The 24,444-nt window shown below is 39.8% G+C and overlaps 2 protein-coding genes and 1 long non-coding RNA gene across 3 annotated transcripts in view; 2 read left to right on the forward strand and 1 right to left on the reverse strand.

Moving 5' to 3' along the window:
• Positions 1-4,986, reverse strand: part of LOC140149991 (uncharacterized) — a 26,900-nt gene extending 21,914 nt beyond the window's left edge. Inside the window, exon 1 of the mRNA XM_072171994.1 lies at positions 4,783-4,986. The gene's annotated coding sequence lies outside the window, so the exon portion shown is untranslated. The remainder of the gene's footprint in view (positions 1-4,782) is intronic.
• A 4,921-nt stretch (positions 4,987-9,907) lies between these two features.
• Positions 9,908-17,439, forward strand: LOC140149693 (uncharacterized). The gene is made up of 3 exons (XR_011858703.1): positions 9,908-9,985; positions 15,491-15,717; positions 17,266-17,439. It is a non-coding gene; the product is annotated as an uncharacterized lncRNA (long non-coding RNA).
• A 1,181-nt stretch (positions 17,440-18,620) lies between these two features.
• Positions 18,621-20,816, forward strand: LOC140149993 (uncharacterized). The gene has a single exon (XM_072171995.1). It carries the CDS (start codon positions 18,858-18,860, stop codon positions 20,814-20,816), a length of 1,959 nt encoding a protein of 652 aa, XP_072028096.1. The 5' UTR covers positions 18,621-18,857.
• Positions 20,817-24,444: the final 3,628 nt, after the last annotated feature.

The following is a 24,444-nucleotide window of genomic DNA, read 5'->3' on the forward strand; positions in this document are numbered from 1 at the left end:
ATCTAGGGGGAAAATATACCTTAAGTGGATAACAAACAAGTGGATGCAAAGAATCCAATAGACGACTCCCAACGTGTCTCAAGTTGCCCAAGCAGCATGGTGCTTTTATGGGTGAATAGGTCATTCATTCATTCATTCATTCCTGGAGTATTGCCAGAGACCACAAGGGACAAGAGTTATTTTGCTTTCAAAGAAATAGTGTATCTGTAGTAGCTGCAGGTACCACACAAGGCTCCCTACTGGAAGCAACACAGTAGGAATATGGTGGATTCCCCAATATGTTTGAAATTGCTGATATAAACCTTCATACAGCTTCAGGGTCCTCACAGCTACAGGTGCACTAGTACTACTAAAATAATAGCCGTTAGATGTCTGTCCGGCTATGCGTTTCGCCGCTCTTCGACGCATCGTTCCGATATTTCAGACATAGATGCGTACCGGGCGTGCGCTGTTTACCGGGTAGTTTAGAAGGTCATCGGAGGTCAAGGTCAAAGGTCAAAATTTCAAACTTTGTCCGATCGGGCCCAAACTTGGTGGGTGGGATCCTTGATACGCGGGGAATATATGCCCAAAATAAAATCGAGGTCAACCGAGGTCAAAGGTCATTACGGAGGGGTCAAATTTCAAACTTAGTCCGATCGGGCTCAAACTTGGTGGGTGGGATCCTTGATACGAGGGGAGTATATGCCCGGAATAAAATCGAGGTCAGCCGAGGTCAAAGGTCATTACGGAGGGGTCAAATTTCAAACTTTGCCCGATCGGGCTCAAACTTGGCGGGTGGAATCCTTCGTATGAGGGGAGCATGAAAAACATTATATGGAGGTCATCCGAGGTCAAAGATCAAAGTTCATGGATTCAAACTTTGCCCGATCGGGCTCAAACTTGGCGGTGGAATCCTTCATATGAGGGGAGCATGAAAAACATTATATGGAGGTCATCCGAGGTCAAAGGTCAAAGTTCATGGATTTCAAACTTTGTCCTATCGGGCTCAAACTTGGTGGGTGGAATCCTTGATATGAGGGGAATATATGTGCAAAACAAAATTAAGGTCAACCGAGGTCAAAGGTCATCTAGGGGCTAAATTTAAACTTTGCCCTATTGTGCTTAAACTTGATGAGGGAGCATGAAAAAATTACATCAAGGTCATCCGAGTTCAAAGGTCATCTGGGGTCAAAAAGTATCTCGATCATGCAGATGGTGCCCTTATAGCTACAGGGCTATTACAGCTGCAGGTGCACTAGTCTATACTATAATAATCATGAGCTCTGTCTGTGTGTCTGTGTGTCTGTCTGTCCGGCTATGCGTTCCGCCGCGCTTCGACGCATCGTCCCAATATTGCAGACATAGATGGGTACCGGACGAGCGCTGTTTACCGGGTAGTTTTGAAGGTCATCGGAGGTCAAGGTCAAAGGTCAAAATTTCAAACTTTGTCCGATCGGGCCCAAATTTGGTGGGTGGGATCCTTGATGCGAGGGAATATATGCCCGAAATAAAATCGAGGTCAACCGAGGTCAAAGGTCATTACGGAGGGTCAAATTTCAAACTTAGTCTGATCGGGCTCAAACTTGGTGGGTGGAATCCTTCGTATGAGAGGAGCATGAAAAACATTATATGGAGGTCATCCGAGGTCAAAAGTCAAAGGTCATGGTTTTCAAACTTTGTCCTATCGGGCTCAAACTTGGTGGTGGAATCCTTGATACGAGGGGAATATATGCGCAAAACAAAACTGAGGTCAACCGAGGTCAAAGGTCATGTAGGGGCTGAATTTAAACTTTGCCATATTCGGCTTAAACTTGATATGAGGGGAGCATGAAAAAAATTACACCGAGGTCATCCGAGGTCAAAGGTCATCTGGGGTCAAACAGTGTCGCTCTCATGCCAGTGCTCGCACAGCATCAGGGCTCTCACAGCTGCAGGTGCACTAGTACTAATAAAATATTGAGCTCTGTGTGTCTGTCTGTCTGTCTGGCTATGCGTTTCACCGCGCTTCGACGTATTGGCCGTGCGCTGTTTACTGGGTAGTTTTAAAGGTCATCGGAGGTCAAGAAAGGTCATCGGAGGTCAAGGTCAAAGGTCAAAATTTCAAACTTTGTCTGATCGGGCTCAAAATTGGTGGGTGGAATCCTTGATACGAGGGGAATATATGCCCGAAATAAAATGGAGGCCAAGCGTATTGGCCGTGCGCTGTTTACTGGGTAGTTTTAAAGGTCATCAGAGGTCAAGAAAGGTCATCGGAGGTCAAGGTCAAAATGTCAAACTTTGTTTGATCGGGCTCAAAATTGGTGGGTGGAATCCTTGATACGAGGGGAATATATGCCCGAAATAAAATGGAGGCCAAGCGAGGTCAGAGGTCATTACGGAGGGGTCAAATTTCAAACTTTGTCCGATTGGGCTCAAACTCGGTGGGTGGAATCCTTGATACGAGGGGATTACATGCCCGAAATAAAATCGAGGTCAACCGAGGTCAAAGGTCATTACGGAGGGGTCAAATTTCAAACTTTGTCCGATCTGGCTCAAATTTGGAAGGTGGAATCCTTGATACGAGGGGAATATATGCCCGAAATAAAATTGAGGTCAAGCGAGGTCAAAGGTCATTACGGAAGGGTCAAATTTCAAACTTTGTTTGATCGGGCTCAAACTTGGTGGGTGGAATCTTTGATATGAGGGGAATACATGCCCGAGATACAATTGAGGTCAACCGAGGTTAAAGGTCATCTAGGAGCTACATTTTAAACTTCATCTGATTTGGCTTGAACTTGGTGAAGGTAATTCTCCATATCACGGGAGCACTATCACGGCTACAGATGCTCTTACAGCTACAGGTACACTAGTATCTCAAAAAGAACACCAAATCGTGACCCGAGTGCAGTGGTGTCACATGAAAGAAAAAAATCTGAAACGTGTGACTGTAGAAGGTCCATGGTTCAGCTATGGTGCGGTTGACCGCTCTAGTTTTTTGCTGAACCATGAAATGGTATCAGCCTATAATAGTGTATGTTACTAGCTTCCTTACTAGCTTACTAACTAACATCATTTGGTCTGAAATGGACATATCTCAAAATACACCAAAGGTATGACCTCCGAGTGGTGTCAAACATGTCAAATGGAAGAGAAAACATTAAAGAATAAAGAAACACCGGGGGTTTCAATAGTTTTTTCCATTTTGATCTTCAAAATCATCAGAAGTCGCCCAATTGGGCTACTGATCACGAGTTTGGCAACTTTCTAGATATGACCACCACAATAAGTGGTTATTTGAACCTGCCTGAACTTGTCAGTGTATCCGGATTTCAACACAACCATCACAACTACATGGACAGACAGCACATTAAAGCCACAATGTACGATCTTATAATATGAAATTGGTTAATTTTTTTCAAACCTGATTTTTTTTTCAATGTTTACACATGTCCCAACTTGCACCCAAATGGAATCGGCCAAATTTGTTGTCTTTGTAGGTCAACAGAATTATAGAACTGCATGTTAAATGGCCAAAATAACCAGTGGAGTTTCTTTCACTTTACCTAGTTATTTCAACTTAAAATGGACAGCAACCTTCCCGGCAGTTATTACTAATATTTTTTCAACATTTTGAATAAAGAATAACAAAATTAAAATTTGACGGAAATCGTACATTAAAGCTTTTAAAGCTTACAGTGTGCACTCGTTAAGTATTATGCACACTGCTGTATAAAGCTACTGTATAAGTACATGACCTTATAATAAATATACCTGAAATACAATAAAAAATACCAGAAAGTTTGTTAATTAATAATTAATGAATGAATGAATTAAAACTAATTAAAACAAACAAACAAACAATTTTAAGAATCAATGAATGAATTAATAAAATGCCAATATAAGTAATAAATTTATCAAATTCGAAATGCCAAGAAGGTACATAGTGCAGTTACTTCCACGGCAAATTCACCATGACCTTTCCAGCCATAAACCCGCTTATTGAAGATTAAACCGATATATGCAGTACTAAACCATTATATAGTAATCTATTGTCCAATGCAAATGTATTACCACCTGATAATATTAATCCAATGAGCGACCGAATTGTCCGCTACGGACGACTAATCCAATCGATAATGACGCTATTGACATGTACGAGCGGAGCTCCACTGACCGAGTTTTGGGGTATTTTTCACTGGTTTGCAGCTGTTTGCTGTAATTTACTCATCAAGGCGGACCACCCTTATTATAAGGACTATGCCAATTATTTAAAGATTGACATGTAGAGAATAAGCCATACTTGATTGACAGAAAGTACTAAATTTGTACATATGACGGTTTTATGGCACCAAACACGACCAAGCCATGACTGCCCGGTGAAGCAAAATGTGCATTGGAATAACACGGCGAGTTTGGATAGATGGTAGGATTTCTTTTAAAAATGTATGTTCCCCGTTATTAAAGCTTGTACCGGGTTGAAGATTCAGATATTTGGAAAAGAATAAGTAATTGAAACATAGAGCAAGTACTAAAATCATAGCTTTATACTTTTTGATATATGATGCTAACTAGTTCATCCCCTATAGCTACACAGCGCTACCAGTAGGGTTCAATTGCCTATTGTGAGTGCCCCTGTGTTGTGCGCATACATGTAGTTAACAATAACTGCATGATGATGACACCCTTAGGTGTCATATGAAACAGAATAAAGCCCCCCCCCCATCCCCCAAGCCACATGGTTCAGCTATTGTGCGGTAACCGCTCTAGTTAGCCTAGGTAAAAAGTAGTACTATTATAGTACACAGAAATGCAAGTACTCACCCCACACTGCAGTGCAGCACGTCCCTGTACACACTATTTTATTACATGAAACTGCGAAAGTACAGCATTCATCTGTGCATAATTATGTTGAAGATCTGTGATAGAGCTGAGATTTCCAACACTACTATAATTTTCTTTTCAACCTGATATTTAAATAGCCAGCGATTGCGGTACTTCGGTATTTCCCCATAAATAGGGAAGTACGACGACGATCACGACATCTAAAACTTAGGGAGTGTTCAGAAAATATTAGGGCCTACTTAGGGGTCGGCTAAGGTTATTCCGGAGAATAAGGAAGTATGTCGAAGTCGACAGGGGCTCACAATTATTGCACACTGTGCAATGCAATGCTGTGCAATGCACAGCCCCTAAAAAGATATCGTTGAAAAACTGATAGCAGTTCATCACAGCAAACACAAAACGTTTTGCAGAAAACGTCATTTAATATCGGGTTACACTTGGGGTATATAAACGGTATAAAACGTTTTACTAACCATGCTATTAAACATTAAAAAAAAAAAAACAATTTCGTAAACTTGCAGCAAAAAATAAAGTTATTTAAGCGTTAACAACATATTTTGAAGAAAAAAAAACATTGTTAAACCTTTATATAGGCTAACCCTAAATGATAAAACGTTTTGCCCAAAACAAAACACGTTTAAAACACGTTTATAACATTTTGATTGGTAATAACCAGGAACAATATTGTATTTGGTACAGAACGTTTTAATATGTTTCATAGAGTTTTCTGGTTTTCCGTTTTACAGTTTTAAAAACATGGACTTCTGTAAAAATAAAAATAAAAATTGTTTGCAACTAAAAGCTGCTAGGCAAATGGCATTTTTCCGACATTGTTTCTGTTTTTCCACAGACTTATCGCGTCGTCCCAACAAGCCTTTTTGGGAACTCGAAGACATGTACACTCTCTCTAAAAAAACAACACTAGTATGATACAACAGCAATTTTTTTCGTCTGTGCCCCCTAAATTTTACCCCCCCCACCAAGAAAGCTGCGTTCATGTGTTTAAACTGTGTTAAAGAAACCTAAAAACGCTTTTATTTATATATTTCAATATTTATTCTGTTGATTTGTCAATCTTATGTGTAAATGATTTCCTGCGCAGCCACATTCTCCAAACCGCCTCCCCCATAATTAATTCTGAACAGTACCTTACTGTCAGTATATTCTTCTACGAATGTTTCGACATACATGTATATAGCGCTGGAAAAACCCTTCGTACCATATAATTGCACATTCCCGGAGGGGGTTCTTCCTGGTTGAAGGTATACGGGGATGTGCCACGGTTTTGGGGTACCTTTTCAGCAATTTTGGTATCCGATGGGTGGGTTTTCAGTGCACAGTGGCCCTAAAAGTGCCCCTAAAAGCGCCCAATTAGGGCAAATTTGGGTGTTTTTTGTTGAAAGTTGGTATACTGATGGGTGGCAAAACAAGCAAAAAGTAGGTATAGAGAAAGTCAGCATCCGAAAGTCTGTGTGGCACATCCACGTAAATTTTTTTTCGAAGACCTCCGCGGGTGCACATTACGACTGAAAACAACCCAGCAAACACAAAACGTTTGCAACATCATTCGCAAAAGGTTATAAAATATTAAAAGGTTGTCAGAAAACGTTTAAATGTCGGGTTATATAAAGGGTACATTAATGGTATAAAACGTTTTCATAACATTAAAAACATTTGTTGGTAATTTACTGCACAGCAAACAGGAATGTTTTACAGAAAACATTTAAATGTCGGGTTATATAAAGGGTATAAAAACGTTTTAACAACATTCCAAAAACATTTTTTTAACTTGGTACAAATCATTCTAAACAGAATGTTATTTTGGGGTTGAAAAAATATTTATAAGTTTAACATATATATTTAAGTGTTGACAAAATATTTGACCAAAAATGTTTAAAAAAACTATTATAGTTAACAATGACATTTCGAAAACATTTTAAAAATATTGTTGTAGTATGTTTTCATACAAAACGTTTTAAAACGATTTCATGACCTTTATATAACCCGACACTTTAATGTTATTAAAACGTTTTAACCTAAACCAAAACCCAAAATAAAACTTATTTAAAACGTTTTAAAACGTTTTTGTGTTTGCTGGGCAGGTAAATACCCATTGGTGTACTTAAATACCAAGTGAAAGCGCATTTAAGCCTGAAGTGATTCGCAGTTGGTGTACGACGTGCATTCTCTAAATTCAGTAAATTTCCATCGTCAACCGTGTAATTGAATGGGATTATTTTGAAATTTTAAAACGCTTGAAATATCACAAACAAATAGGCCTATGTTGATAAATAATATAAATACAAGCTAAAACCGTTGGGGTTCGATAATGAACCCCACAAAACTAACTGAGTATATTGGAAAATGCCATACGGCCAGGCGGTTTCACAAGTTGCCGGCGCGATCATATCATACGCCGCCTGGTGATTCGGGTGGGGGAGGGGGGTTGAGAGCTAGACACCGGAAAAGGGGGGTCTTTCAGTGAGATGGCCCAAAAATGGGGTCTTTCCGTGAGACTGGGAAAAATCTTACCAAAAAAGGGTGTCATTCAGTGAGAATGGGAAAAAGTTAGGGTCAAAATATTAAAGTTGATACAAAATTTTCAAACAATTTGAAAAATTTGAAAAACTTTTGGAAAATATTTGAATTTTTTTGAAAAACAGGGTCAATTAACAGCTTAATTAATATTAGAAATTGTCACAAAATGTTTGAAAAAAGGTGGGCCTTTGGTGACAGGAACACAAAAAGGGGGTCATTGGGTGAGAGGGCGTTCAGTAAAACAAAAAGGGGGTCCGATGGGTAAGAGGGAGTCAATGTGGCCGCACATCCCCGTTACCAATTTTTAGTGAGTGAGGGGGGGGCGTTAAAATGTTAAAATTGCAATTATAAAGCAACATCCATATGTACCTTTAACACAGGGTTCCCATGTCGCAGTGACATGATGTACATGGTCGATCGGGAGCAGTCTTCACTTGCCAACATTAGTAGAATACTTTAGCTATTAACCAGGCTATTAACATGATTAAATACCTAATGGTGAAAGACTAGACCAAATAAAAAAATAAACATGTTTCACGTCCCCTACCGCTTCCTGTTTCCTCAATTACTTTTTTAATTTTTAAATTCAGTTAGGGCCTATAACTTTTCAAAAAATATATACCTTTTTCCAGGCATTATTGTATACGCTAAAACAGCTCTAATTATGGGTATTTAGACCGATTTTGCAATAACAAATAGAAAATAAAAAGCCCCCTCTTCATCCTTTTTTTTTCAAAAACCCGGACGTGAAACATGTTTTTTTATTTTACTTGGCCCTATATAAAGCATGGGGCGATTCAAAATGTTAAAATTGCCATCTATATGTGTCAATGTACCTTTAACGTAGGGTTTTTCCAGAATGTCGCAGCGTATTGACATTATGGTCGGGAGCAGTCTTGCCATTATTTATTTTTACGTGGCAGTTTCAGAGAAGTCGATGCTCTTATAGGGAGCGGTCATTAATACTTTGGTGGTGGTCAGGGGTTGGTATTTCTCAGTGTGCTCGAAACATAGCAATAGTAATAATAATTATATAACCCTAATAAATATACAGTGGCGTAGCGTGGGTCATCCGATTGGGGGGGCGGGTACCAACCATGATTGGGAGGCACTGGGTCTGATATGGGGGAACAAGCCGTTTTTGGAAATTTTCATATGGGATTTTCTAAATTTTGCAATCGACTGGGGGGCACGTCTCCCCGTGCCCCTATGATGATACGCCACTGTAAATATACAATTAGGCCTATAATGATAAAAATTCAAATTCAAATAATGATAATAATATTAGGAGTTAGGAACGGTCAATCATCAGTAAGATTATGATATTACTTTTTAATGAATTTGAAAACAAACAACCAACTGGTTCGAATCCCGGTAGGTAAACTAAGGTAAGTGAAAAATATTAAATTAAGTTAGGCAAATTGTGTCCGTTGTGAAAAGAGCCACGAAATATGAGACTCAATCCAAGCACAGTATACACTACAAGTACAAACTAATGTTTTTGAAAAAAAAATTCATGATTTTTGTCTGATAAGCTTTTCTCTGGTGCAGAAATCCCCCCGCCCTTTTTTTGTCTTTTCTCTCTCCGTCTCTTTCTGTTTTTACCAGCCCCCCCCCCCCTCCCCCCTCGGCTCCCCATAAATTTTTTCTGAACACTCCCTAAGAACGGGAAATACCCATTATTCGCAATCTCTGATATATATATCGCACCCTGGTTCAAGATAAAATCATATCAGTCAGTGGAACTCGACTCTATGAGTCTTCTAGATGCTTTATATGGTTATATTATTTTGTGTGTCTATTGCAGTGTGGGGTGAGTACATGCTTTCTAATTTTAATCTAATTTAAAGGCCATCTTAATTTAATAGTTCGTCAAAGCCCTTCCCAAGTTAAAAACCTAATGCTTTGGTTTTTTTAAATATGATTTTAACACGGGAAAAAAACCCTGAAATTTACTCAATCCAGTGGGAATAATGCCAGTGGCGTAACTAGACATTTTATTTTTTTTTTTTGGGGGAGCAGGGGAAAACATAATGGGGCAGGCATCGTTCATGCTGTTTGGGTTTGGTTCATGCTGTTTGAGGCAGAACTTTTTGAATGACCCTCGTAATTTGGGATTTTCCAGCGTATGTCAACACATTTTGTAGAAATATTATTTCGACATAACGAGAACAGGGAAAATCCCAAGTGCGCAATCATTGGTTTATCCGGGGGGCACTGGTCAATAACAAGGGGGTATCATGCGTGGCCACAAAGTCTCAAAGTTGTAAAAAGAGCCACGAAATATGAGACTCAATCCAAGCACAGTATACACTACAAGTACAAACTAATGTTTTTGAAAACATTTTTCATGATTTTTGTCTGATAAGCTTTTCTCTGGTGCAGAAATCCCCCCGCCCTTTTTTTTGTCTTTTTTCTCCCCGTCTCTTTCTGTTTTTACCAGCCCCCCCCCTCCCCTCGGCTCCCCCATAAATTTTTTCTGAACACTCCCTAAGAACGGGAAATACCCATTATTCGCAATCTCTGATATATATATCGCACCCTGGTTCAAGATAAAATCATATCAGTCAGTGGAACTCGACTCTATGAGTCTTCTAGATGCTTTATATGGTTATATTATTTTGTGTGTCTATTGCAGTGTGGGGTGAGTACATGCTTTCTAATTTTAATCTAATTTAAAGGCCATCTTAATTTAATAGTTCGTCAAAGCCCTTCCCAAGTTAAAAACCTAATGCTTTGGTTTTTTTAAATATAATTTTAACACGGGAAAAAAACCCTGAAATTTACTCAATCCAGTGGGAATAATGCCAGTGGCGTAACTAGACATTTTATTTTTTTTGGGGGAAGCAGGGGAAAACATAATAAATGAGGGGGCAGGCATCGTTCATGCTGTTTGGGTTTGGTTCATGCTGTTTGAGGCAGAACATTTTGAATGACCCTCGTAATTTGGGATTTTCCAGCGTATGTCAACACATTTTGTAGAAATATTATTTCGACATAACGAGAACAGGGAAAATCCCAAGTTCGCAATCATTGGTTTATCCGGGGGGGGGGGGGCACTGGTCAATAACAAGGGGGGATCATGCGTGGCCACAAAGTCTCAAATAGCACCCTTAACAAGTATTTACGAGGTCGGAAAATGCACCCCTAAACAAGTATGACAAGCAGGGCTGTCAACTTTTTGGAATTGCTTGGCGTGAGACAGAGGCGTACTGGGATTTGCCGACTCCAATGTTCATTTTGTACCATGATTATTTGAGCCACGGCGCTCGAGACTGTGAAAAGCGGGGGGGGGGTAGGAGTAACAAATTATTCATGACGATGCGTGAGATTTTACTCATTTTGCGTGAGATTTACTACCTAGGCGTGAGATTATACTACCTTGGCGTGAGACCGTGAGAAAGTGCCCGAATGCGTGAGACTCACGGCCAATGCGTGAGAGTTGACAGCCCTGATGACAAGTGCAATTTTATATTTTGACTCTAAAACCCTTCAAAACAACTGGGAAGACACAAATTAAAAAGTTCATAACTTTTAACCTTTATTCCTTGCTACATTTGTCTACAAATTATCTACTCTATGCTCTATGCTTCGTCTACTTTGTAGCCTTAAAGATGTAGTGTAAGGCCTTAAAAAGAAAATTGTTTGATTGGCGTAGCATAAAAAAAAATAGGGTAGGCCTATGTAGGTCGGGATTGCATTGGGTTTTTTTTTGTTGTTTTTTTTGTTTGTTTTTTCATTTAAAGCTGTAAATTACGTTTGATAAAAGCCTTGGAACTCTTTAGTTTATTCATTTTGTATTTCTTTATTATTATTATTATATTTATTTTTTTTTTTTGCAAAAGGTAAAAAAGGTAAAAAAAAACCCTCTAAGGTTATCCGTTGAACCTAATTTAGGTAGGTCAGGTTACGCCAATCAAACAATTTTTTGAGGCCTAAGTTGTTTACAGGGTCTCCAAGAATTGAATTAATTAATTAATTAATTAATAATTTAATAATTGAATGAATTAATGAATTGATTAATTGATTGATTGATTGATTGATTGATTGATTGATTGATTGATTGATTGATTGATTGATTGATTGATTGATTGATTGATTGATTGATTGATTGATCGATCGATCGATCGATCGATCGATTGATTGATTGATTGATTAATGATTGATTGATTGATAAGATTTGCGCTATATAGGGCCTAAATTTCTTTTATCATAGTGGGGAGAGAGTGGGGTAACTGGCTGGACGGAATAAAGCCTGGAAGGTTTTGTTTGCTTTACTATTACTGTTGATGGTAAAGAACATTTTCACCCATGGCTAATTACTAATTAGAAATTAATCAATTAAAAATTGAATTTCAAATAGACCAATATACCCCATGCTCGTGGTAAGTGGTCCGCGCATATAGGAATCCAATGTTAATTTGTCATTTGGGTTGATGTTTTGTTTTCTTCATAACACCAGCACATCAAATATTACCTTTTCATAAAGTTATTGATGGAGATAAATAACTTCATTTGATATAACGCTACTTTTGCAGTGCAGAAATTTAAAAAGCTCAATAAGGCGAAGAAAAAAACTACCATATTCTACCGTTCCAGAATTTGAGTTTTGGAGATTTTTTAAATTTTACCAAAATCATGTAAAATCAGCTATTTTATTAATTTTGGCTGAACATTTTTAGAAAATTTGCAAAAAATCTGATTTTTGTGAAATATTAGCCTCTCAGGAAAACATCTTATTTGGGCACGTTCTGTAACTTTAGATCCAGGTTGCTACAAGAAATTACAGGCAAGCCTTGTATGTGGCAAGGTGTGCAACATTATTTAGCAAGGGCAGCCATAATGTGCAGCTGCCATCACGTTATACTTAATTCAGGCAATAATATAAATAAAAATCCCTTTAAAAAGGGATGCGTCTGGTCCAGAGAAAAGATTGGATGCGTTGTGGTCATGGAAACAGACTTGACGAATCAGGATCCAAGTACTAGTATATTCTCATGACTTTTTATATATTTATGTCGATTAATAAAAAGTCATCTCGTGACTTTTTATTAATATAAATAAAATGAATATATTTGATGGTATTTAAATAATTATTTGAGAATTATTACTTTTTATTGTTGATGGTATTGGACATATGTACTCAAGTAGCAGCACGATGATAGCGACACTGTTTCATCTCGTTGACCCCATATAACCTGACCCCGAATGACCTCTGTTGATGACATTGATTAATTAATTATTTATTTAACTGACTACTCTTTCTTCTTTAAAAAGGTTAATATTATAATGCAACCCTGGCACAAAATGGTATAATCCCAGTTGCGGCATGATAGTGGTACTGTTTCACCCCGTTGACCTCCATATGACCTTTGACCCCGGATGACTTCTGATTGATAACCTTTCACCTCGGATGGAATTAATTAATTAATTATTAATTAATTAATTAATTAATTAAATCTATTTATTTATTTATTTATTTATAAAACTCTTTCTGTCTCCATTTATTAAGGGTTAATATATTTAACCAATCCCTGTCACAAAATTAATTAATTAATTAATTAATTAATTAATTATTAATTTATTTATTAATTAATTAAATCTAGGCTGGTCAAAACCCATCTCTGCTTTCTCTGTCTCAGTATGTCAACTTCACTTTGTGAAATGAAGTGCATTACTTTACCAGCGTGCTTCACAATTTGTGTAATATAATTAGCGTTGGATTTTAGAGAACAAAAAATAGTTTCAAATTATACTATTTCATATCATTCCCGGGATATCATTAAGTTTAGAGGAACATTATTACAAAAATTACAGCAATATAATGTAATACCTTAATATTATGGCAACACACGACTATGTTCATGTAATTTTGAAGCTGTATGTATATCTTCTGATTTATTATATTGTACTTTCTAGCGTTGACCTATGAACCTATTATGGCCACAATTCTTCCTACTAAATTTATGACACCATAAGCCGCCTTACCCTAAAGAGTCATAAAAGGCTGGTTGGTCAAATCCCATCTCTGATGCCGTCTCTGTCTCAGTATCAATGATCACATCTTCAGCTGAGTTATAACAGATAACTTCTAGAATGTGTCACTGGAACTCCCTGGGGATTTAATCCCGACACTAAATGCATCTGGCCCCTTGGGGCCAGACGCGAAAAGCGGACCACTTACGCAACGGACTTTTGTTCGGGACAAAAGGGTTCCGTCATTAAATCGGTAACTAACATGAAAGCGTATTAAAGCTTTACCAGGCAGGCTCCTGTCAAAAAGTGATCAAAAGAATGCCATGTGAAAGCGCCCACTTGAGTGAGAGGTACCTTTTGTTCTCATTCAACCAAGGGCGGATCCAGGGCTGCTTCCCCCCGGGGTGCTTAAAAAAATCGTAAACGCGTAAAAATGGGAGCGAAGCGGGCATCGCGTCGGGCTTCCGCGACGCAAGGGGGTGTCTGAGAAATGCAGTAGAAATGCATTTCCTAAGGTGTAAGGGGTACGTGGCTCAAACTTGGTGACAATAAATTTAATGATAAGGGGAACATTTTGGAAAACTTTGCAGGGGTCAGGTCAAATCTGGGGTCAAATCTTATAATTTTTTGGATATCTGTAAGGTATATGGAGCTCAAACGTCGGGCATCGTCGGGCATCGCGTCGGGCTTCCGCGACGCAAGGGGTGTCTGAGGGGGATGTGCCCCGGGGACCTCAGAAGAACCTCAGTAGAAATGCATTTCCTAAGGTGTAAGGGTACGTGGCTCAAACTTGGTGACAATAAATTTAATGATAAGGGGAACATTTTGGAAAACTGTGCACGGTTCAGGTCAGAAATGGGGTCAAATATTATAATTTTGTGGATATCTGTAAGGTATATGGAGCTCAAACGTCGGGCATCGTCGGGCATCGCGTCGGGCTTCCGCGACGCAAGGGGTGTCTGAGGGGATGTGCCCACCTCAGAAGAACCTCAGTAGAAATGCATTTCCTAAGGTGTAAGGGGTACGTGGCTCAAACTTGGTGACAATAAATTTAATGATAAGGGAACATTTTGGAAAACTTTGCAGGGGTCAGGTCAAATCTGGGGTCAAATCTTATAATTTTTTGGATATCTGTAAGGTATATGGAGCTCAAACGTCGGGCATCGTCGGGCATCGCGTCGGGCTTCCGCGACGCAAGGGGGGTGTCTGAGGGGGGTGCCCCGGGGATGTGCCCACCTCAGAAGAACCTCAGTAGAAATGCATTTCCTAAGGTGTAAGGGGTACGTGGCTCAAACTTGGTGACAATAAATTTAATGATAAGGGGAACATTTTGGAAAACTTTGCAGGGGTCAGGTCAAATCTGGGGTCAAATCGTATAATTTTTTGGATATCTGTAAGGTATATGGAGCTCAAACGTCGGGCATCGTCGGGCATCGCGTCGGGCTTCCGCGACGCAAGGGGGTGTCTGAGGGGATGTGCCCCGGGATGTGCCCACCTCAGAAGAACCTCAGTAGAAATGCATTTCCTAAGGTGTAAAGGTACGTGGCTCAAACATGGTGACAATAAATTTAATGATAAGGGGAACATTTTGGAAAACTTTGCAGGGGTCAGGTCAAATCTGGGGTCAAATCTTATAATTTTTTGGATATCTGTAAGGTATATGGAGCTCAAACTCAGTGACAACAAATTTCATGACCAGGGGAACATTTTGCAGGGGTCAAATTTTGGAAATGCATTTTCTGGATATCTGTACGGGGCACGGGGCTCAAACTCCGTGACAACAAACTTAATGAGCAAGGGGACATTTTGGAACACTGTGCAGGGGCAGGTCAAAGGTTATCTGGGGTCAAATCTTAGAATTTCATTTTCTGGACATTTGTAAGAAGTACAGGCCTCAAACTTGGTGACAACAAACCTCAAGACCAGAAGAACATTAAGGAACATCATGCATGGGTCAGGTCAAAGGTCATCTGGGGTCAAATCTTAGAATTGTATTATCTGGCCATCTGTAAGTGGCTCAAACTCAGTGACAACAATACTCATGACCAGGGGAACATTTTGGAACATTTTGCATGGTCATATACCTCTAAAACACCAACATGCCCCAGCTAGGTTTGTGGTCTATGACCACCATTTGCCACTAGTTTGCATCGTTTCTAATTTTATTTTTCAGGAATCTGAAGACCTTCGTCTACTCGGTAATCTAGACTGAGCCAGAGGGACGCCATCATTCGTCAACTTTCTGGGTTGAAGCATCACCCGATATACATGCGTAGTTTGTAGACGACGAAGGATTTAGCCTACGCTGCAATCATGTTTCAGTCTGTGATACAGAGGGCTGCGCTAGGCAGAGTGGCCAAGATTGGAGCTCTCTATGATATAAGAACAGAAAGTTTTCTGGTAAGAAAATTAATAAAGTTCTATAATTTTCATCAATTTATTTTTAGAGTTGTAAAATTTTGTCCGTATTTTTAATAATTTTAACGTTTTGTAGCACCTTAATTTCGAGTGCCACAAAAAACATCATTATTTTTTTTATGTTAAATGAGTTAACGTCAGGGGCGAAGCCAGCTTTCTTGTTCGGGAGGGGGGGGGAGAAAAAAAAATTTTGTGGGAAAAGACAACCGGTATTATACATATTTAGCGCGCAAAAATTTGGTATTTTACACTCATTAGCCTATGGTTCATGATTGGGTGAACGTGGAATAAATTCGCGCAAAGCGCGCAAAATTGGGTTTTAGGTTAATTTTGTCAGAAACCCATATGGGCGTCAACATTGGGGATAATTGTACGGACCACCCCTAGCAAATATTGGGGGATTCATCCCCCAGGATCTACGCCTATGCTCTCAATCAGTCATGTGGCCCAGGCATGTGGGACAGATTTCTATTGACATTGGGTTGGAATTTGGTAAAAATCTGTGAAGTAGAGTGAATCAAGTGTTTTCACTCATAGACTCACAGAATAACTATTCACAAACAAATGCGCACAAAATATGTTTGTTTGTTTGTTTGTTTTATTTCTTCTTTTGCCTGGGTTACTCATTCAGTGGATGTTTTAAGGTATCCTCTGTTCTTCCATGAGGCCCAGGTTCGAAGCTAAAATAAATATTCTTGATGAAAAAATCCCCCCCAAAATGAGCAAATTCGCGCGAATTTTCACCCTTGACATAAAATCTTTTTTTTTTTTTTTTTCTGGTCCGAGGTTGAGCTTTTTTTTTTTTTTTAGTGAGGTGGAGCAATTTTTTTTTTTTTTTCTTCAGATGGCGCGACAATTTTGTTTTCAAAAAAGTACCAGCCCACTCCCCTTGATATCCAATGGTGCGTCCCTTGGCATACAATCGGTAGACATCATCTCCTGGGGCGTAGCTTAAAGGGTTTGATCAGCCTCAGGGAATGGATCAATAGAAAGACAATCATTGTTTTTGCCAAAAAATAATATTGGCCACACATTATAAATTAACTAAAACCTTTCCAGCCCGAAAAAGAGAGTTTTATGAGCTGGAAGTTTATGTTCAACTTACTATTTCTACACCAAGAAATCCCCTAAACCCCCACCCCCCCCCCAAACAATGCCCGCACAAAATTTACCTTTGGCCAAAAATAGTGTACAATTAAAATTTGGCCTAGTAAACATAAAAATCACCTTAGTTATGGCCTAAAATAAGCTAAAATAATGCACAGTTTTAAAAAAGAATTTAGCGCTTCACCAAAATGATATCCACCGGGAATTGTTTTATCTCTGTCCCCTCAGACAACTGACCCTGATTCGGTTTTGAATGAATACTTGTGCTCACACACCACCAAAATGATTTTACAAAGACCACGCTGTCTAGATCAACCCTTGTGCATCGATGATCGATGTCAGGACTATAGTAATTAGATGTTGGTGTATATCATGAGAATCAAGTATACCAGCAATTATATCATGCATTGATTTGTTTTTCAGGGTGATACTCTGTTTGGCTCAAAGCTGGGAGACGAAGCGATCGACACCATGGATCTTGGGAATACTTCAATAGAACTTGTATTGACAGACAGCGTACAGGAGAAGTTCAACAAACTTGAAGTAGAGGCAGAGCTTCAGGTGAGTTTGTTGGCAGGCCTCGTCAAGTTGAGCGGATCAGGGCATATCTTGGGGAGGAAAGAAAAAGCGCTAGGGCCCAAAGTATGAGTCTACTTTACAAGTTGAGAACCGTCAATGAGGAGATCATGCTTCGCCAGAATAAGGATAAGATAGACATTGAAATGCTGTCACCTTCGAATGGACAGTCCGTCAATGCAACTCATGTTGTTGTTGCCATTGATTGGGGAGCAGTTTGCTCGGTTACCTGTGAATACGAAAACGAAGAAGATGAAGATATCACCAAAGTCAAAGGAGCTCTGAGTGCTGAGCTTGAAAAGCTGAAAGGGCTAATAGATGTCAAAGGGTCTGCTAAAGCAGCATATGATGATAAAAACAAGGAAACCCACAAAAAGTTCACCTTCAAATGCAAAGCAGATGTTTCAGCTCCTGACAAAGACCTCCCGGTTACATTCGAAGGTGCGGTGGAATTGGCAAGAAATCTCCCAAGTCTCGTTAAGGGCACTAACAACGGGAAGGGGGTTCCGTTGACCTATATGTTGATGCCACTGGATGCCATCGTCAAGATGTGCAGGCTTCAAGTACAGATTCAAACACAATATAGAGCAATCGATGAAGATATAATCAAGAAGTGTGCACAGGTCGTGGAAGGAATCACGAAGAAGAGGCAAACGCTCTATGATATTCATAGAGATCTACATGTCTGTGCAGACTATGTCGCAGAAGGATCTCTCATTAGAATTGATGATATATTGGAGAAGTTTGTTGTGGAAGAATCTGGTTTCAAGGCAAGGCTTCAAAAGTTGGTGAAGAAAGTAAGATCGGGGATGAAGACGTTTCTTCTCTTGAAGCATTCCTCAGTAAAGAGCTGTCTGTCACATCTTTCATCTCAAAGTACAACGATCAAATTCGGGGATTTCAAAAGGATTTCAATAAAGTAAAGTCTATCAAATCATGGAAGAGCAAAGGAATCATCTACGTCGGAAGAAAAGACAGTCCAGTTTTGGATGACAGAAGAAACGTCTATGTGTTCTACAAGACTGCCAACGAAGATGACAAGGATAATCATGATAAGAATCAAGAGTTCTTTTGCGACTACAAAAGACGTATGCACAGGATGATAGAAACTATAAATTTATAATTGTAGACCAAGAAATAAGAGAGGATCTTTGGCCAGCTAGCACAGAGAAGGCAAGCATTCATCTGTTTTTCGACGGCAGGCTTACATCAATGGACCTGTATGCCAAAGAAGGCCAAGACTCAGAAATGTGTCTGATCAAATTTGATAGGCCGGTCTACCGACAAATGCGCCCAAGCAACCGAGCACGTGTCAAGCTAAGATGTCCAAATGCTTTGTCCGGAAATGGTGAATGCACAGGTAACCCAGTCATCTGGATGTGTTCCAAATGCAAACATGTGGTTGAATATGGCATAGAAACCAAATTCTTTTACTGCAAATGCGGAGATTCGGATCCCAAAAATCACTCTTTCGCTGCAATGAGAAGGATCACGGCATGGACTATGTCAAGTATCCAGATGATATTCTAGCTGATGAGTTGTCTCGGCTTAGGGCAATGCAGGAGAAAAACATATTGATCCTCGGCGAGACAGGAGTTGGCAAATCTACATGGATCAATGGTTTTATCAACTACAATTACTTCGCTGATATCCAAGAAGCTATCAATTCTAAGGCGTTCCATGTTCTGATACCATCCAGTTTCACATTCACACAACAAGGAGAGGAAAAGGAGATACTGATAGGAGATACAGACACCAACGAGAACATGGAAGCTGGAAAATCTGCTACCAAAGAGCCTCGTTCCTATGTCTTCCATGTAGGTGATCAGATAATTCGCTTGATTGATACACCAGGAGTAGGGGACAGTGAAGGTATAGAACAAGACAAGAAAAACTTCGACAACATACTGTCATACCTGTCTTACTACCAAGAGATCCATGCTGTGTGCATACTTCTCAAGCCGAATAACTCGCGTCTGACAGCGATGTTCCGCTTTTGTATCCAGGAGCTCTTGGCTCATTTGCATTCATCGGCCAAAGACAACATTGTCTTCTGCTTCACAAACGCTCGAGCAACATTCTACCAACCTGGTGATACTTTGCCTGCCTTAAATAAAGAGCTTGACAAAAGAAAGGTCGGGATTAAAGCTACTCCATACAACTACTTCTGCTTTGACAACGAGCCTTTTCGCTTTTTGGCTTGTTTAAAGAATGGAGTGATATTCAGTCAAGGAGACATAAACACGTATGCTGAAAGTTGGAACAGGGCTGTTGAAGAAACGAAACGCCTCTTCGACCACATCAGCACCTTGAAGCCACACAAAGTAAGGAATACTTTAAATATGAATGAGGCTCGAAGAATCATCGTGGCTATGAGCAAACCCTTAGCAGAAGTTGCCAAGACAATTCAACAGAATGTTCAAAGTGGCATCGAGGCCAAAACCCAAATTGACCTGTACAAGAAAGATATGGATAGCTTAAAAGTCGATCTAAATATTGATGGCTATGACTTGAAGCAAGTACCGTTAGGCTATCCCAGAACGGTCTGTGCAGACGCCGCCTGTACCAGATATGTTCAAGTTGGTAAAACTCGTGTTCAGAACACGATCTACGAGCAAATTTGTCATCACCATTGCAATCTGCGTGGAATTCCAACAGAAACAACAAATGACTCGAGGTTGCAAGGTTGTGCATGCATAGGTAGGAATAATGATTGTTCGCAGTGTGGTCACCATTACACCAAGCACATGCACATCACATATAGCACTGAAGTAATCGCAACACAATTCCTATCTGATGATGTTCAAGCACAAATCGATCAAAAGAAAAGCGCCAAAGAAACAAAGGAGGCTTATAAAGTAGCTATTGATACCAAAAATAGAGAATTGACGGAAGAGCAAGAAATCATCATGAAAACAAGCGCCAAATATGGCTCATTCCTCAAAGCAAATGCTATCATACCCTACAATGACGCAGTTGCAGACTACCTGGACATGTCCATTGAACAGGAGAGAAACAAGGCAAAAGAAATCAGAAACGACCCACTGCTGGACAAAATGCAAACTATGAAGAGCCAGTACGAACATGAAAGGAGGATCTTGGATAGAGCAATTGCCAATAACACTGGCGAATACATACATACACCAGAGGAGGTGATGAAGCTTCAGGAAGAGCTCTTTCGTCTGAAACATATGGGAAAAACCTTAAAGGATCTTTTTCATGGAATTTCTATTTCACGGTCGTCCAACAACATTGCATTCAAAGAGAAGACCGCTCCCATTCGACAACATGCTCGACACCGTAACAGGACATCAAACGCGACTTTTCAGAGTGGACAGCATATCAGGAAGGCGAAGAAAACCTTTCTTGGATTCGAAATGCCAAGTTGGTCAATGTAATAAGATTTTCATTTCTAAGAGAATGAAAAGAATTCCTAGTGAAAAATTCGTCTATTAAATATTGAAGAATAAATAAAATGTGTAAATCATGAAAATATACTGAAAGCCTCTAACTTCTCGGATAGGGCGCTCAACTTGAAACAATCATGCGCAAAGAAATACTTCAAGAAGCAGCCAGTTAACATGACCTGTACTGGACAACATGGAATTAAGTCAAAATAATACTGGACTTTAGAAAGCAATGGAAAAGAACAAGAACCAACTTGAATGATATTACCAAAAGCAAAAACAGACATGCCTCCGTAGTTCTGGTGGTACATTACTGACCAACTTAATAATCAATGTTAAATGGCGCAATTACGAATACAGTAAAAAGACTGTACAACAGTCAACATAATGTTCAGAAGACAAATCTAAAGAAAAGACATTCAAATTACTACTATTATATATTCTGGGATATTAAAAACAATTGACAAAATGAACAGAAACACCTGAAGGATGAACAAGTCAATCATTGGTACGATGAACATGAAAGAAGATATACCATTTCTACATCATCACCTGCAGTGGAATTCTCTTCCTCGTTGCAACCTACTCCTACTGTGCGCCTTGGTGACATACTAAAAAGTGGAGGCCCCTGCCCAGCTTGTTGACGCAACACAAAGAATAACGGCTTCATCTTCCATTCCTACAACATCAGCTACAGTAGAAATCCCTTCTTCGCTGCAACCAGCTCCCTCTGTTGTTGTACGAGAACAGTGCTATGTGGCGACCTGCTTTAAAAAACCACTGAACGCAACTTTTAACGTCTTTTAGAGATGTTGAAGTAACATTAGGAGTAACTGCGTTTCTACAACATCAGCTAGAGCAGCCACCCAGATGTTGAATCAATATCTTGAGCAACAATTGTATCCACCATTCCTACAACATCCGAATTATCTCCTCGCTGCAATAGACTCCACCTGGTGTTTTACGCCTTGTTGACTCAACATCAGCATGATCAGGAGAAACTGCTGCATGTACCAGTCTTACGACATGTTATGCATACAGTACATATAGACTTATCTTTGTCACCGCAATCAGTTTCAAAAAGCTCAAAACTGAGCTCAGCTCTGAGTGTCTGAACTGACACACTGTGGACACAATAGGAGTAACTATAGCGGCAGCTACCATTTCTACAACATCAGCTAGAGCAGAAGTATCTTCCTCGCTGCAACTAACTTCATTTGTTATACAAGACCAGTGGTTCTCGAAACATTGAACTCAGCTTTTAGCGTCTGAACGGACCCAGATGTTGAATCAACATCATGAGCAACAATGGCATCCACCATTCCTACAACATCAACTGCGGTAGAATTATCTTCCTCGCTGCAACAAACCCCACCTGGTGTTTTACGACTTGTTGACTCAACATCAGCATGATCAGAAGAAACCGCTGCATCTACCAGTCTTACAACATGGAAAAAAATCAAAAACTGAACTCAGGTTTTTGTGTCTGAACGGAGGACCCTGCCCGACTTGTTGACACAACATTAGGAGTACAAGTAATACCATTCATCGGTTGCGGTAGAATTATCTTCGTCACTGCAACCAACTCCACCTGCGGTGACAAAAGAACGATGCTCCTTGGCGACTTCTTCAAAACACTAAAATCAGCTATTGCGTCTGGACGGAAGCCCGGCCTGCCCAGCTTGATGACGCAACATTAGCGACGAAAAACTGCTGCCTTTGCCATTCCTACATACATCAGTCGCAGTAGGCATTGTAAAATGTTCTTCCTAATTGCAATCAACTCCACATGTTGCTTTAAAAGGAACAATGCCCATTGATCATCTACAAACATCAGTTGCAGTAGAATGCTTTTTCTCACTGCACCCAACTTCACGTGTTGTTTTACAAGAGGAGTGCTCCTTGGTGACCTGCTCAAAAACACTGAACTCAGCTTTTTGTATCTGGATGAAGGCCTCTGCTCAGATTGCTGACGCAACATCAGTAATAACAGCTGTAACTATCCTACATCAATTGTTGTAAAATACTCACTGCAACCAACTCCTAATGTTGTTTTACAAGAAAAGTGCTCTTTGGCGACATGCTCCAAGCAATTAACTCGGCTTTTTATGCCTGGTCGGAGTACCTGCGCAACGCGTTGACTAAATAACTGCATCTACCATCATACAATATCAGTCGTAGTAGAATTCTCACCACAACCAACTTCACTTGTTGTTTTACAAGAACAGTACTCTTCGGTAATATGCTTAAAACTCTGAACTGTGTCTGGACGGAGCCACCTGCCCAGCTTGTTGACGCAACATGAGGACAAACAGCTGCATCTACAATATCACCTACAGTGTAATTCTCTCTCTGCAACCAACTCCCCGTGTTGTTTTACAAGACCAATGCTCCTTGTTGACCTGTTCAAACACTGAACTCAGCTTTTTGGGTGTGGACGACGGCCCCTGCCCAGTGTTGACGTAACATCATTAACATCAGAACAGATGTAACTACCATCCCCACATCAGTTGCTATATAATGTTTGTTCTCGCTGCAACCAACTCTACGTGTTGTTTTATAAGAACAGTGCTCTTTATTGACCTGCTCAAAACATCAGTTTTGTGTCTGGACGGAGGCTTCTGATGTAGAACACTCTTCCTCACTGTAACTAACTCCACGTTTTGTTTACAAGAACATTGCTCTATGTTATAGAAACGTTAACAGCAGTCATTACATCAGATGCAGCGGAAACATCTCGCGATAAACACTAAACGATTTAGAAACCACCATTTGGGAGATTCCAGCTGTAACCTATACCCCCTATAGGTCCCTATTGGAGATAAGACTTTAATTTCCTATACAGGGAATGTGATTTTCAAATGTAGTTACGTCTTGACGGAAACCCCTGCTGAGCTTGTTTGCGTACCACCAGGAATGACATCTACATTTATTAGGTGCAGTAATATAGTTCGCACTGCAACGACTCAACTCCACATGCTGTTTTGGTGACCTCCTGTAAAAACTGAACTCCGCCTTTTGTGTCAGGACGAAGGTTCCGGTTGTAGAATAATGCTGTTTCCTCACTGCAACCATGCCCATCTCGTACATGTTGTATAAAGAACGTTGCTCTTTGATGACTACACCACTTAATTGGTAGGAACATTAACAACCGTACCCACTTCATGGTGCAGCGGCAACGTCTTCTGGAAGCAACACGCAACGATTTGAAGACCACCATTGGGATATTCCAGTTGGAGATCCGCATACACCCCTACGGAAGACACGGCTTTTATCTCTTATACAAGGAGTGTGCTTTTTGCATGGTTACCAGAAAGATTAAGGTCATGTCTTCCATAGGGGTGTATAAATTTCATCTGCAAAAGCACATTACCCATTAAACCCCTCAACCACTGTGTTCACTATTATCACCAGTACGTTCTAATGCTATAAACAAGCCACATCTATCTAAAGGGCGCTACAGCATCGAAGTATTCGACGCAGAATATTTGATGTAACATATCTACGTTATTTAATTTATTCCCATTATATTTCTAAATTTACCAAAATAGACCTCCAAAAGACTCTTAACTTTTAAAATCATCAGTCGCATCTGATATGCTGACGTTATTTGTCAATC

The sequence above is a fragment of the Amphiura filiformis genome, chromosome 4 (assembly GCF_039555335.1).
Source record: "Amphiura filiformis chromosome 4, Afil_fr2py, whole genome shotgun sequence".
In the NCBI taxonomy this organism is placed as follows: Eukaryota; Metazoa; Echinodermata; class Ophiuroidea; order Amphilepidida; family Amphiuridae; genus Amphiura; species Amphiura filiformis.

What these genes read in the sequence shown, in the direction of transcription:
- LOC140149993 (XM_072171995.1), top strand. Translation starts at nt 18,858, where the DNA reads ATGCGGAGATTCGGATCCCAAAAATCACTCTTTCGCTGCAATGAGAAG.